Source organism: Microtus ochrogaster, unplaced genomic scaffold (genome assembly GCF_000317375.1).
Source record: "Microtus ochrogaster isolate Prairie Vole_2 unplaced genomic scaffold, MicOch1.0 UNK68, whole genome shotgun sequence".
Taxonomy (NCBI): domain Eukaryota; kingdom Metazoa; phylum Chordata; class Mammalia; order Rodentia; family Cricetidae; genus Microtus; species Microtus ochrogaster.
Window position 1 is genome coordinate 867,909 of NW_004949166.1, and position 13,804 is coordinate 881,712.

The 13,804-nt window shown below is 50.4% G+C and overlaps 2 protein-coding genes across 2 annotated transcripts in view; both read left to right on the forward strand.

Annotated features, from left to right (window-relative positions):
• Window positions 1-5,138: 5,138 nt before the first annotated feature.
• Gsc2 (goosecoid homeobox 2) lies at window positions 5,139-6,518 on the forward strand. Its single transcript, XM_005369965.1, has 3 exons — window positions 5,139-5,391; window positions 5,512-5,765; window positions 6,417-6,518. Exons 1-3 carry the CDS (start codon window positions 5,142-5,144, stop codon window positions 6,516-6,518), a joined length of 606 nt encoding a protein of 201 aa, XP_005370022.1. The 5' UTR covers window positions 5,139-5,141.
• A 3,094-nt stretch (window positions 6,519-9,612) lies between these two features.
• Ess2 (ess-2 splicing factor homolog) overlaps window positions 9,613-13,804 on the forward strand; it is an 11,288-nt gene continuing 7,096 nt past the window's right edge. Inside the window, exons 1-6 of the mRNA XM_005369967.3 lie at window positions 9,613-9,747; window positions 10,674-10,842; window positions 10,928-11,023; window positions 12,820-12,989; window positions 13,095-13,212; window positions 13,530-13,663. Coding sequence (XP_005370024.1) covers window positions 9,613-9,747; window positions 10,674-10,842; window positions 10,928-11,023; window positions 12,820-12,989; window positions 13,095-13,212; window positions 13,530-13,663 — 822 coding nt within the window. The remainder of the gene's footprint in view (window positions 9,748-10,673; window positions 10,843-10,927; window positions 11,024-12,819; window positions 12,990-13,094; window positions 13,213-13,529; window positions 13,664-13,804) is intronic.

Below are 13,804 nucleotides of genomic sequence, written 5' to 3' on the forward strand. Positions count from 1 at the left end.
AGTAGGATGCTAAGTCCTTTGGGCATACACCCAAAGTGGTAAGGCTGGATCACATGCAGATTTATTTGTAGCGGTAGAGAAGAGTATGTAACCCAAACCTTTCAACCCAAGCAGGCAATCACCCTCACTCTGCCTCTACAGCAGTCCCTGCTTTTATGGGACACCATTAAAGGAAACTCCAAACATACCTGAACCTTGAGCACAATCTCACTCATGTGTCCTGCCGCTATTTACGGCACATCTGATCTGTACTGTTGCTTTGCTTTTCAATAATCTGAGTGCATCTTTATTTCAGTTATTTTATTTTATTTTTTAAATATTTATTTATTTATTATGTATACAATATTCTGTCTGTGTGTATGTCTGCAGGCCAGAAGAGGGCACCATACCCCATTACAGATGGTTGTGAGCCACCATATGGTTGCTGGGAATTGAACTCAGGACCTTTGGAAGAGCAGGCAATGCTCTTAACCTCTGAGCCATCTCTCCAACCCCTATTTCAGTTATTTTAATTAGACGCCCAGAACCTGGAAATGACCACAAATAACAAGAGGGCTGGGAATAGAGTTCAGTGATGGAGTACCTGCCTAGCGTACTTAAGACTCTAGGTTCACTCTCCAGTGCTGAAGACAACAGAGAGCATAATACTAGCATGAGAGTAAGCATCTGGGCTGGAGAGATGGATCAGCAGTTAAGAGTACTTATCGCTCTTTTAAAGTACCCAGGTTCTACTCCCAGCACCCACATGGCACCTCACAAGTGTCTGTATCTCCAATTTCAGGAGGTCCAATGTTCTCCTCTGACATCAAACATGCACACATGTGCTACAGGGGCTCTAGCTTCTTATTGGCTAGATTTTACAACTTAATTTAACCCATTTCTATTAATCTATGTATCACCATGTGGCAGTGGCTTACCGGCAAAGTTTCGGCTATCTCTAGCTGCGCCTCCATAGCTTCTCCTTCCCTTCACCTTATTCCTCCCAGCATTCAGTTTAGTGTTCCCTGCCTAGCTAAGTTCTACCCTATCAGGCCAAGCCAGTTTCTTTATTAACCAATGGTATTCACAGCATACAGAGGGGAATCCCACATCAACTTGTCCATTACTATGATAAAACATCATGATCAAAGTAACTTACAAAAGAAGGGGTTTGTTGTTGGGTCCCCCACTGTAGTGAGCCAGACAGGATCGCCATTACAAGATGGCGCCACATCCTGTCTTGTTGGTAATAAACAACTCCATATTTGGCTTATGCCTTTGAGAGCTGCGTGTCCCCCGCTTCCCGCATGCGCGGTGGATAATGGTCCCTAGGCCTATCCAGAAGTAGTCTGGTGTCAGCTGATGGTGGCAGCCAATCACAGGGCGACCCATCTGCCAATTCCCTATATAAGCAGCCACCATAGTGCCCCCGGGTCTCTAGTCTCTCTCGCACCTCTCTCGTCTCTCGCCTATCTCTCTCTTACTTCATGCTCTCCCTCTCGCTTCTCCCCCCCTTCACTTCATGTTCTCTCTCAACCAAGTGCACTCCAGTAAAGCGTGATCTGAGAAGAATCCTTGTGTGGTGGTATTTTTTCCTCGCAGGTCAAGAAGCCCGCCACACCCCACTTGATCTGTTTTGCACTCTTGTGGTTGGTTATTCCAAAAACAAGAGCAAAAACAAGAACAAAACAATCTGTTGTTTTCATCAATGTTTCTAAAGATGTTTACCCCTACTGGTGTTGAGCTTATTGCTTTTGCTGGCTCAGCCTCCCCTGCTGAGGGCTATATATACTGTGTGAGAAAGTGGAATAAAGGCTTGTCTGCAGAACCTGAAGTTGTGCTGTGTATTAATCCTGAAGTCCCTCACTCGGAAGAACTACAGTTGCCGTGCTGGTGTGGCAGTTTGTGTGCTTACATTTCTAGAGGGATAAGAGTTCATCCCTGGCACAGTGGGGAAGCTTGGCAGAGAGCAGGTATGATGACTGGAGCAACAAGCTGAGAGCTCACATTGCAAACCACAAGCATGAAGCAGAAAGAGTGAACTGAGAACAGCGTGGCTTTTTTATTTTATATGCATTGGCATGAAGATGTCAGGTCTCAAGGAACTGGAGTAATAGACAGTTATAGGCTACCCTGTGGGTGCTGGGCATTGAATCCAGGTCCTCTGGAAGAGCATCCAGTGCTCTCAACTGCTGAATTATCTCTACAGCATGTTTTTTTAAACCCTAAAGCCCAACCCCAGTGGCATACTTCCTCCAGTAGGCCTTACCTCCTAAACCCACCCACACAGCATCACCACCTGGGGGTGATCAAGTATTAAAACATCTGAGCCTATGGAGTCATTCTCATTCAAACCACCACAGTGATGCAGCTGTCTTCAAGTCACTTCTGTTCCTGTAAGGGACCTCACCAAGCTAGACTTCAGCAGTATTCTTACTTTGGCTACCATTGGTTCTCTGCTTCGGGTGGGTAGGCATTTGTTCACTCTATCTCAGGAATAGTATCACATGACACTATGACATGATAAAAGTGCCATTGCCCCAATCAGCTGCAAGCAAGTTCAGAAGACACAACTGAGCCACATACCGAGTGACTGCCACCTGCACAAGGCTCACTGACACCTCAAGGTGGTTCTGAATGGCAGCACTGAGGGTGGGAGAAGTCCCCAAGGACATGGCTTCCATGGAGTGCTCTGTCATCTTCTACATGAGGAGAAACACAAGGGAAGAGGGCAAGGCCACGGACAGTGAAGGAGGGAGATACATCAGACATCACAAAGGGCTTCCTGCCCCCGGCCTCGCCGTCCCATTCTGAGCAGAACTCCAGTTTGAGTAGGATTAGTAGGCCACCTCGTGCCCCTGGGCATTGTAGTGGGTGTAGGCACAGGTGTTCTATATGGTTCTACATGAAGTTTTGCAAGACAAGGTTTCTACATCCAAAGGAACACGTGGGAGATTTGGAGCTTTGGCAGCCATTCTATAACCATGAGGCAGGCTGAAGGGTCACACACAGAGTTAGTGATGCTATCCCTGAGCCTCTCAGATGAACACACTCTGAGATTATTTATTTATTTATTTATTTATTTATTTATTTATTTATTATGTATACAATATTCTTTCTATGTGTATCCTTGAGGCCAGAAGAGGGCACCAGACCTCATTACAGATGGTTGTGAGCCACCATGTGGTTGCTGGGAATTGAACGCAGGACCTTTGGAAGAGAGGCAATGCCCTTAACCGCTGAGCCATGTCTCCAGCCCCACACTCTGAGATTCTTATGACAGAAATGAGCCAGCAAGGGCCACCGCTTCAAGTCCATAGCATCCTCACTGGCACTAGAACCTAAAGGAGGGCTCAGAAAGGTGAGGAAGGGTGAGTGGGTAAGCAGGCTACAAGGACAGCTAATGTTCCTGGGGCCCCACCCCTGTCTCCAGGGGAGTTCTGACACCTAGCAACTGCCTAAACCCTAGGGACAATACCTTTTTTGGAGACAGTGTCTCACCATGTACCTCAAAAATCTGTCTGCCTCTGCCTCTCAAATGCTGGAGTTAAAAGTACCATTGTACTATGCCTTTGGCTTTTTGAGGGAGATTTTTTTAGACAGATCTCAGGTGCTGGAGAGATGATTCAGTGGTTAAGAGCACTGGCTGCTCTTCCAAAAGTCCTGCGTTCAATTCCCAGCAACCATATGATGGCTCACAGCCATGTGTAATGAGATCTGGTGCCCCTCTTCTGGCCTGCAAGCATATATACAGAACACTGTATATGTAATAAATAAATCTTTTTTTTTAAGGCAGGTGGGCTGGAGAGATGGCTCAGTGGTTAAGAGCACTGGCTGCTCTTCCAGAGGTCCTGAGTTCAATTCCCAGCAACCACATGATGGCTCACAGCCATCTATAATGAGATCTGGTGCTGTCTTCTGGCCTGCACACATGAAAGAAATTCTGTATACATAATAAATAAATCTTGAAAGGAAAAAAAGACCGATGTGCATAAAATAAAAATAATTTTAAAAAAAGGCAGGTCTCACCAGACTGGTCTTCCGCTCTTGCTTCAGCCCCTGGAGCCCTGAGATCCTGCAGATGACATAACTGCCTCACAAGTCTCAACATCTCTCCCCTTAAGAACTACTCTTGACAGTTGTTGGTCAGTATCATGACACTGGACAACCCAAGGAAGGAGCCTTTGGAATGCCACACAGCCAGGAAGAGAGTAGTACTAGTGAAGGGGTCTATTGCCCTGTTCTGTAAGATCAAAAGCAAAGAGTCTTAAGCTAAGGGCCGGAGGTCCAAAGCTTCGTGATTGACAATGGCGTAAACTGAGCCAGGCACTGGTCTCTGGTGGGAAGAATGGTGGGCAGAGGTTACATCGTAAGGCAGAGCAGAACTGGCCTGGGCCAAGAGTAGAGGAGGAGCATGTGAAACAGCTCTCAGGCACTGTGGCGTGAGGGGGATATTGATGTTTGAGGGGATCGCGGCAAGGGTGTCAGGGGTCTTCTAACACGGGAGGTAACAAGAAGACGGGCTTTAGACGGGGTTAGAAAATCCATCTAGATCCTAGAAAGAACGCACAGAATTAGTGACTCTCCCAGCATTAGGGAGACAAGGAGTAGATGAATCTCTGTGAGTTCGAGGCCAGCCTTGACTTCCCACCCTGGAGACGGTATTTGCTACAGGAAAATCAGACCGGGGCTCCAAAGTGAGCAATAGCTGTGGTGTGGGATGACCTGACTGCCAAGGGCGCTGGACTCACTCGAAGTAGGGGAGGAAATTTGGATCCCAGGAATCTGCTCCACTTTCATGGGTGGCAACAGAACCAGGAAAGTCACGGGTAGAGCAGAGGCGGGGACCCTGTGCGCTCAGATGTCTCCAGGGTCCTGGCATCCTTCCCAGCAAGCGACTGAGCCATAGGAGGAGACAATGTGGGCTCCTGACCACTTCCTTTCCCTCCAGCTCTGGACATGGGAAAGCGCAGGGCTCCCTCCTGGCGTTGTGGCTCCCTGCACCCAGACGGCGTGGCTCTCCCTCCTCCGTGCCCGGGGATTAGCTCTCTGAGAACTGGCGACGGGATTAGCACACGCGAAAGCGGCGCCCGGCTCGGGGATTACCGCACCTCCCACCCCCGACGTATATATTCGGTCGCTCGCTCCAGAGGCCCGCGGGCATGGCGACTACAGGCAGCGCGACGAGCCGCAGGGACCCTGGACGACCCTGCCCTTTCTCCATCGAGCACATCCTCTCCAGCCTGCCGGAACGCAGGCCCGTGGCACGGCCACAGCAACCCGTCGGTGACCGGAACCCCGCTGAGCCCGACGAGCCCGAGGCGCCTGGTGCCGCAGCGCCCTGTACCTGCTGTTGTTGCTGTGGTCCGCGAGCAGCACCCCGCGGAGTCCCGGAGGCGGCGTCCACACCCGGTGAGTGCGAGCGGCGGGGCGAGGCGAGCCCGGGGATCTCGCAGGGCGGCCGGTGGGGCGAGCTCGGCTCCCACCCTAATCCTATGTCTGACCGCGCCCTCGCCCCGCCCCGCCCCGCAGGAGTGCGGCTAGCGTGGCCTCTGAGACTGGCACCGGCGGCGCCCTTGCCCCTGACGGCGCCCAGCGCAGGCTCGCCGGCTCTGACCGGCACGAGCGGCCAGGGCCCGCAGCGGCGCACAAGGCGCCACCGAACCATTTTCAGCGAGGAGCAGCTGCAGGCGCTCGAGGCGCTCTTTGTACAGAATCAGTATCCCGACGTGGGCACACGCGAGCGCTTGGCGGTCCGCATCCGCCTGCGGGAGGAGCGCGTGGAGGTGGGTGTCTGCCCCGCAGCCAGGAGGCCAACTCTGGCACCACAATTCTCTTTCAAAGATCGACCAGGCTGGGGGTCATCTCATAGCTCTCCACGCTGGAGGGAAACCCCCAGGATCAGTGAATGGGAGCACAGGACCAGTTCCTGTATCATGTTTTTGGGGTGCCGCCGAAATTGGAAGGCGTTAAGAGTCTTTTTCTCTGACTTCGTCTGTCTTCCCCGTTTTCCCTATTGAAGAGAGACGCGTTCATTCATACCCCGATGTGGGAAAGTTAAGAAATGTGCAAAACTAGTCAGGCACGATGGCACACGTCTGTAATCTCAACATTCGGGGAGGTGGAGAGAGGAGGATCACGCGTTCATCAGAGTCATCCTTGACACATAGCGAGTTAGACGACAGCCTAGATTACTTAGGACTTTGAGAGAGAGATAGGGAGATCCTGGTTGCTACTGGGCCAAGGCTGGGAGACTAGGAAATCTCCCTGTAGGAGGTCTTGGTTCTTTTCTTTGTGTAGCTAAGGGAAGTGACGCAGGTCCATTCACCTGCACCTCTGTGGTGTCGCCTACCACCCGGGGCGCCTATCAGCCCTTCCGAAGTTCTTTGGGTGTTGGTCCATGGAGCCTGAGCTGTCCTGGTCCCCTTCCTCCTCAGGTCTGGTTCAAGAACCGCCGGGCCAAGTGGCGACACCAAAAGCGTGCTTCATCATCAAGGCTCTTGCCCGGAACCAAGAAACCTCCCAAGGAGAGCTGTTGATGGTGTCTGGAGTTTCTCCTGGCTTTGGCAGTGACTTGGAGCACGACAAAGTAGGAGGGAGACAGAGCTACTTGCACAGAAACTAAGAGAGGACAGCATCCTCTTCCATGGTTCTCTTTCAGTGTCCGCCTGTCCAGTGCTGGGAGAGAAGGGATCCAAGACCTCTTCACCTATGACGGGAGGGCACATGGGGCAGGAACCAGAGAGCTCCTGCAGGTAAAGTGCAGACAGAGCAGGTCAACTTCCTCGGGCATCATTACCACCTAGAGAGGCACTAACTCCATCCAGGACCCCAAATCCTCTCCAGGGGAGCCTCCCTCGCTGTCTCCAGGACTGGCCCAGTATCTAGTCTTCCACTTTCTGGGCTTATTCTGTCCTCTAAGGTCCTACACTGGACCTGCGTCAGGCCCTGTGGAATCCCCGCACCCACTCCTTTATCTCAGCCTTGTGCTGTTTCCAAGAAATAAACAAGATCTACAAATACCACCAAACAGTCCAGGACCCCAAGTCCTCGTTTCAGGCTTCATTTCCACACTTATTGAGGAGCTGGCTCCCCTCCACATGTCCAGAGAACTAGGGGATCAGCATGTCTTGGAGAGCACAGCTCAACAAATCCTCAGTTCTAGTACCATGCTTCCCCTACAAGAATTGAAGCCAGTGGATGGTAGCAAGGCCTCCTGGAATTTGCTATGCCCTCTGGACACTACCAACCTGCTTTCCAGATGGGAGATCTTTAGCTGCTTGCCCCCAGGAGGTTTCCTACAGTGGCATCTGCCTATTGGGTGGGCAAGAGGAGATTAAATTCAGGGAACATCCCATCCCCACTACCTTGGGGAATGTTTGTCCTTCTATAATCCTGCTCACACAAAAGTGTGCAGGATACTACAGCATGAAAGTGCAGCTTCCATCGCCTGCTGACCTGTGCAGTGGGCTGGAGGCAGCTAACTCCCCCTATAACTGTCCTGATCTCCTTGCTCTGTCCCCTTACAGGTTCTGAAGTGTGTGGTGGTGTCTGCGAGAGATGTGGTCCATCCATAGAAGCTAAACTGTACAGCCAATGGCAGAAAATCTTGGCATTGTATAAAGATGGTTGGTTTAGCTGGGCACTGGTGGCACAGACCTTTAATCCCAGAACTGGGGAGGCAGAGGCAGGGAATCTCTGTGAGTTCGAGGCCATCCTGGTCTACAGAACAAGTTCTAGGCTCTAAAGCTACAGAGAAACCATATCTTGAAAAACAAAACAAAACAAAAAAGATGGCTGGTCTGGAGAACACCGAGCAGGCATGTATTCCCAGCCAGAGCTGTCCCTAACACTGCTAGAGACCTCCAGGAAGGGGACTCCTTCCCTAGTCCCTAGGATGCACACTTGAGGCTGCCGCCAGACTCTTCTTCCCGAACTTTGGCCTTGCCTTAGAAGATGGCGCTGTCTAGCTTCAGACACAGTAGTCTAGGAAAGAGGTCAGCTCACCTGCAGGTTTGGGCATTCACATTGTGCTGGGTTCCAGGCCCCTGTCCTTGGTTATCCAGAACCAGAGTTTGCCTGCGTTTCTGCCCTCCTCTCGCTGTTACCATCCGCTGCAGAGGCTCTTCCCACTGATCCCACTCCATCCTCAGCTGATGCCTGGCCTTAGCAAGTGTCCAGAGACTCCATCTCAAAGCCTCTCCCATCTCTATTCTCTTCTTTAAAAAACAATCGTGTGTGTGTGTGTGTGTGTGTGTGTGTGTGTGTGTGTTGCCTGAATGCATGCATGTGCACGATATATTTGCCCCTGCTGGTGGAGATCAGAAGAGGGCATTGGAACCCCTAGAAGTGCAGTTGTGAGCCACAGGGTAGATACTAGGAACTGAACCCCAATCCTCTGGAAGTGATTTTAAAGGATGAGCTATCTCCACACCCCTCTCCATTCTCTTCTTACAGTATCTCTGTCCCTCACGTAGTCACACCAAGCCCATCCAATGTCGCCTCTAAATATGTCAATAAAGCCTAGGAACTAGCGTCTCTGCAGCTTTAGCTGCGCAAACCTGATGAAAACTACCGTCACCTTGCACCACGACCATTACAACTTTCTCTAGTTATGTTCACCTGAACCCACTCTGGCCTCCCTTTCAAAATGAAAATAATGTTTCTTGCCAAGACCCCAAAGATACTGTGCAGCTCGGCTCTGCCCCTCTGCTGTCATATCCTTCGCTGCACTGTGTGAAAAATGCCCTACTTTGGGATTTGCCTTGCTCCATCCTAGCCTGGGCCTCTGCACACGCCTCTCCAGTGCCACTTGACTGAAGCCTGTCCATTCGTCTTGGACTATGACCACAATCTATGACCACATACTGCCGGAAAATGTCGTTTGATATGCCCTGTGTAGAAATCAGGATTCTCTGAGTACAGACTTCTTGCAAGTCACAGACGTGATTTTACACATTTTCAGGATGACTTAATGTGTGTTTATTATTGTGGTCAACTCTATGGGGACAGGGACATAGCCATAAAGTCCCCAGTGACTCCCAATGAAGGAAGAGATCATTGGAAAAGCAAAATTATACCAAATCATTCTGGGCTAGAACTTGTGTGGCATAATTCACGATGTCCCTGGATGGAAGTCCCGTGAATCCTGTCAGTGAGTACACGCCTCTTTTGGGAAGCCCACTCGGCAGGCAGGGAACTAATAAATCTAACCAGAGAGTTAAGTGCCCTCTCGTTCTTTCCTTTCATTCACCTTTTGTTAGATAATCTGTGAAGAATTGTCTTAGTGTTCTTTTTCTGAATTTTGAAGTTATATATGATTTTTGAAGTATTTAAAAAACTCCTTTGAAACATATGCAGTGGGTTTCTTTTGTTTGTTGTTTTTGATTTTTGAAAAAATTGAAATTTCTAACAGAAGGAATGTGGCGTCAAATATTCGCCCCACAGCGCCCCCTAGTGACCATAGTCTAGACAGGCACGAGCAACGCAGACGGGAATCAAAGACTACAAGTCTCTTAAGATCCGGCGCTCCAGTGACATCATTTGGAGCGCCGGCCTTGTTATAAAAATACTGCTTCTCCATTGGCTGGATGTTGGCGTTGCCTACGCCGCCCGAGCGGTTCTGGGATAGCGATGGGGACGCCCGGGACCTCGGCGGGCTCTCTGTTTCTGCCCTCCGCGTCCGCGCCTCCGAGGAAGCGCGCTGCCGGGGAGGCCGGGGTTGCGAGAAGCAAGCAGCGGGTTCTGGATGAAGAAGAGTACATCGAGGTACCAGCTCAGTGCGAGCGCTGGCTACTTTCGGGCCCCTCCCCCGATTCGCGTTCCTCCCCAGTCCTTTTTCTGGTCCTGGAACTCTCAGCCTCCTGGGGAAGCGGAACAACTGCCTTTGGGTTTGGAAAATCTTGAGACCCAAGGAAACAGTGCAGGAGCGGGTGTCCAGTTTTCAACGAAAAGTTGGAGTTGTCTGTTGAGGGTCAAGGAAATTAAGTTTCCTGTTAAAGTTTGGGGGTAGAATTTTGACACGTTTTTAGGATGATGGCGAAAAGGACTTTCTGGAAGGCAGCGACATTAAGCGTAAAGGCTGGGGGTCCTGGAAATAGACCGCGGTACTGGCCGTGTTATTGAGTGAGGGTCTCTGTTGCTCCTCGAGTTGGGGGTCCCACTGCAAACATGCTGGAGGGCAAGCTGACATAGGTCTAGTTTTAGACTGGTTAAATTTAGGACACTTCTGGGATATGCCAGCATGTGTCCTCGCCACGCAGCTGGGTATACAGATTTGCAGCTCCACAGCAAGGTCTGGCTGAAGGCGATACCTTGTGAATTTCATCCGGTGGTGGCGGTAGTGGTAATTGGCTTTCAAGAGAAAGGTTTGGATTGAAATAAAAATTCATGGGTGGAATGAGGATGGCAACATCCACATTAGTCCGGCTGCTGTTGTAGACGGGGCCAGCAAAGGAGAACTAGAAAGACCAGTTAGTGAAGGATTTTTATGGGCATCAAGAGGTTATTCAGTAATGTTAGGTAATCAGAGCCATATGAGATGGACCACCTTGCTAGAAAATGCTTCTAAACCATCTTGCAAACCGCAGTTATCCAGATAGGCAGAAGTGAAAAGCCCTTAGGGCCTAACATGGATACTTGTGTTAAGGCTCCCAGATGCCAGCTCTGGCCTTTGTTCTGATTGCTTATGATAGGGACTGCAGACAGTCATCCAGAGAGATTTCTTCCCTGATGTGGAGAAGCTGCAGGCACAGAAGGAATACTTGGAGGCTGAGGAAAATGGAGATTTGGAGCGTATGCGCCAGATTGCCATCAAGTTTGGCTCTGCTCTGGGCAAGATATCTCGGGAACCTCCACCACCCTGTAAGAGGATGCCACTCTACAAGGGCACAGAGGGAAGTCTGTTGTCACTTTAGACTTGCTCTAATTTCTAACTTGCTTCCCTCAGATGTTACTCCAGCCACCTTTGAAACTCCCGAGGTACACGCAGGCTCTGGTGTGGTGGGCAGCAAGCCCCGGTCGCAGGGCCGGGACCTAGATGATGGTGAGTGAGCACACTCTCTTGGTCTCATGGTCGAGAGTGCTTGGGAGCCATATTGAGTTTTCTCAGGACCACATTTCATCCTTGAGGGGTCTCCTAACCTAAGTATCAGCTTTTGGGATCAAAGCCTGGTGTGGGAAGCAGAAGTTCTGTCCAGTTCCCCACTGTGTAGGAGCAGCGTTCTGTGCCTGTCTCTGGAATGAGAGCTCATCACTGTCACCAGCCTGTTGAGTGTTCCAGCCTTTGCCTTGTAGGGTCTGTGGGCTGGGAAAGCTCTTTTGTTACTGACTCCTTAAGATGCCTTAGGCCCCTTCTTCCTTCCGCATCAGTTGCTGCTTGTGTCTCTTCCTTCAGGTCCGTATTTGGGTGTTACCTGTTTGGGCTAAGAGGCAGAAACTTGTGTGGACATTGAGTTTCCTGACCTTTTGTGTAAAGTTGGAACACCCTGGGGCTCTATACCTCACAGCTTGCTTGACTTCTCTGATTTGTTGTGCTGAGACCGGAGCCTCACTGTTTGCCACACTGCTGGCTCTGTGTTTCCCTGCAGGACATAACATTCTGGAAAGTGTTTCTTGTTTCGCACCCTAACTACTAATTCAAATGCCCTCCCAGAGAGCAGGGTCGTGGTTTTGCTCCCATCAGAGGCCTCCGCGTTTAGATTAGCACATGGTGTGCTGCACATCCACAGGCATGTAAAACAGGTGAATGTGCTGTCTTCCACACATCGGATGTACATGTGGGGTGTATCTTAAAGTCAGGAGGAACCCTTTATAGATCTCTTGGCCATGTGCGTGTTCCATATCCTAAGGGACTTGTCTGGGTTGGTTGATCAGTAATAGGATTTATCACTAGAGGTGGGTAAGATGCTTCTGTATCAGGCTCTAGTCTGCAGCGTGCTCACTCAAGCATAGCTTCTCCACAACCCAGCTTTTTCTGCCATGAACACAGTAGTCGCTATCCTTGGAGCTTGATCCTTGATGGAAATACAGTAGTCACGGGGCAATCTGAAGATGCCCTTCTTTTTACACATTTATTTTACCAGTAAACGTTGGAGTTCTGTAATTACAGGTAAGGAAACAGGCTTCGAAAGGCTGTAACTTCTGTAGGTATCAGGAATAGTCAACAGTTGAATGCTCTTGAACTTGTGTTTGGCACTGGCTGGCACACAAATAGTGGTTCACACTGTCAGAATGGATGAGAAACCTCGGCCTCACATGCCCCCTTGAGATTTTCAGTGCTACCTCTACAGGATAATCACTCGCCTTGGTGGCAGGGATCAAGGTGGTATGGTTGGCTTTTGTGGCCCAGAGTCTGTGTGGCCCTCCCTAGAGCGCTGGACCATATGGCTTCTACCTTAGGAATGAACTTGATACCCTGATGCATAGTGACCACACTCACCTGTAACACCAGCCAGGAAGGGAAAGGTAGTTAGGACAAGGCAGTCCCAGGAAGGAAAGAAGAACTTTGAGGCTTTGGAGGTCAGTCCTCTGGGGTTAGTACAGTTTGGGCAGAGGAAGGGGCTGCTAAGCTGTCCTCATGAGCTCTTGCTTCAGTGTTCGTCCGTGCCCCTTCACCAGCCACTCAGATCACAGACTTCTTTTGGCATCCAGCAGATGAATGGAGCTGGTCGGCAGCCATGGGTGCCACTTGGGGCTGCCTGAACAGTTGGGGTTTGCTGTGTCACCTAGCAGGAGTCAGGGTCCCAGCTCTTCCAGAGTGGCGTGGTCCCCAGACTGGCTATACAGTGGTGATCATGTGAGTGATTCTGTGTTCCCTACCTGTGACCCCTGCCTGAGCAGGAGAGGCTGCAGATGAGGAGGAGAAGGAACCGCTGCCCAGCCTGGATGTCTTCCTGAGCCGCTACACAAGTGAGGACAATGCCTCCTTCCAGGAGATCATGGAGGTGGCCAAGGAAAAAAGCCATGCCCGTCATGCGTGGCTCTACCAAGCTGAGGAGGAGTTTGAGAAGGTAGTCCGGAGTTTGAAAACATGGGCACCTTCTTTGGGGATGGAGTCCCAAGGCCACAAGGTCTGAATGCCTCCCTGATCCTACTTTTCCCCCATATCATTCTAGCGACAGAAAGATAATCTTGAACTCCCATCAGCAGAGCACCAAGCCATTGAGAGCAGTCAGGCTGGAGTAGAGACCTGGAAGTATAAGGCGAAGAATTCTCTTATGTACTATCCTGAGGGTGAGTGAGTAGGACCGAGGGCCAGGACTTTTAAAGTGTGTGTGTGTGTGTGTGTGTGTGTGTGTGTGTGTGTGTGTTCGTTCACTGCAGCATGGACTAGAGGGAGGTCCTGGGCCATCTTGGGGTTGGGAATATGTGACATCTGTGGAGCATTGCCTTCCACACTGCTTTGTTGGGTTCTGTAGGTGTGGTGTTGGTTGGGGGTGACTTAGCTAAGTATGCTTCTACCCCCTCAGGCTACATGACCTCTAGGGCTGGGGTGGGGCATGGAGCATCCCACCCCTGTGATGCCTGCTACTGTGCTCTTCCTTTCATAGGTGTCCCTGATGAAGAGCAGTTGTTCAAGAAACCACGTCAGGTAGTTCATAAGAACACACGCTTCCTCCGGGACCCCTTCAGTCAGGCCCTGAGCAGGTCCCAGTTACAGCAGGCGGCTGCCCTGAATGCCCAGGTGAGTCAGCAGAGCTACCAGGCAGCTGGACAAATGTGATGGGCTAACTATGGATAGGTGTGGCATCTTTCATTGTAGTTGTCCCCTTTTTTTTTTTTAAAGCAAGATTTTCTTTTTTTCTTTTTTTTCTTTTTTTTTTTT

What these genes read in the sequence shown, in the direction of transcription:
- Gsc2 (XM_005369965.1), top strand. Translation starts at nt 5,142, where the DNA reads ATGGCGACTACAGGCAGCGCGACGAGCCGCAGGGACCCTGGACGACCC. An exon ending in GGAGGCGGCGTCCACACCCG is followed by an intron (nt 5,392 to 5,511) that starts GTGAGTGCGAGC and finishes CCCGCCCCGCAG; the next exon opens with GAGTGCGGCTAGCGTGGCCT. An exon ending in TGCGGGAGGAGCGCGTGGAG is followed by an intron (nt 5,766 to 6,416) that starts GTGGGTGTCTGC and finishes CTTCCTCCTCAG; the next exon opens with GTCTGGTTCAAGAACCGCCG.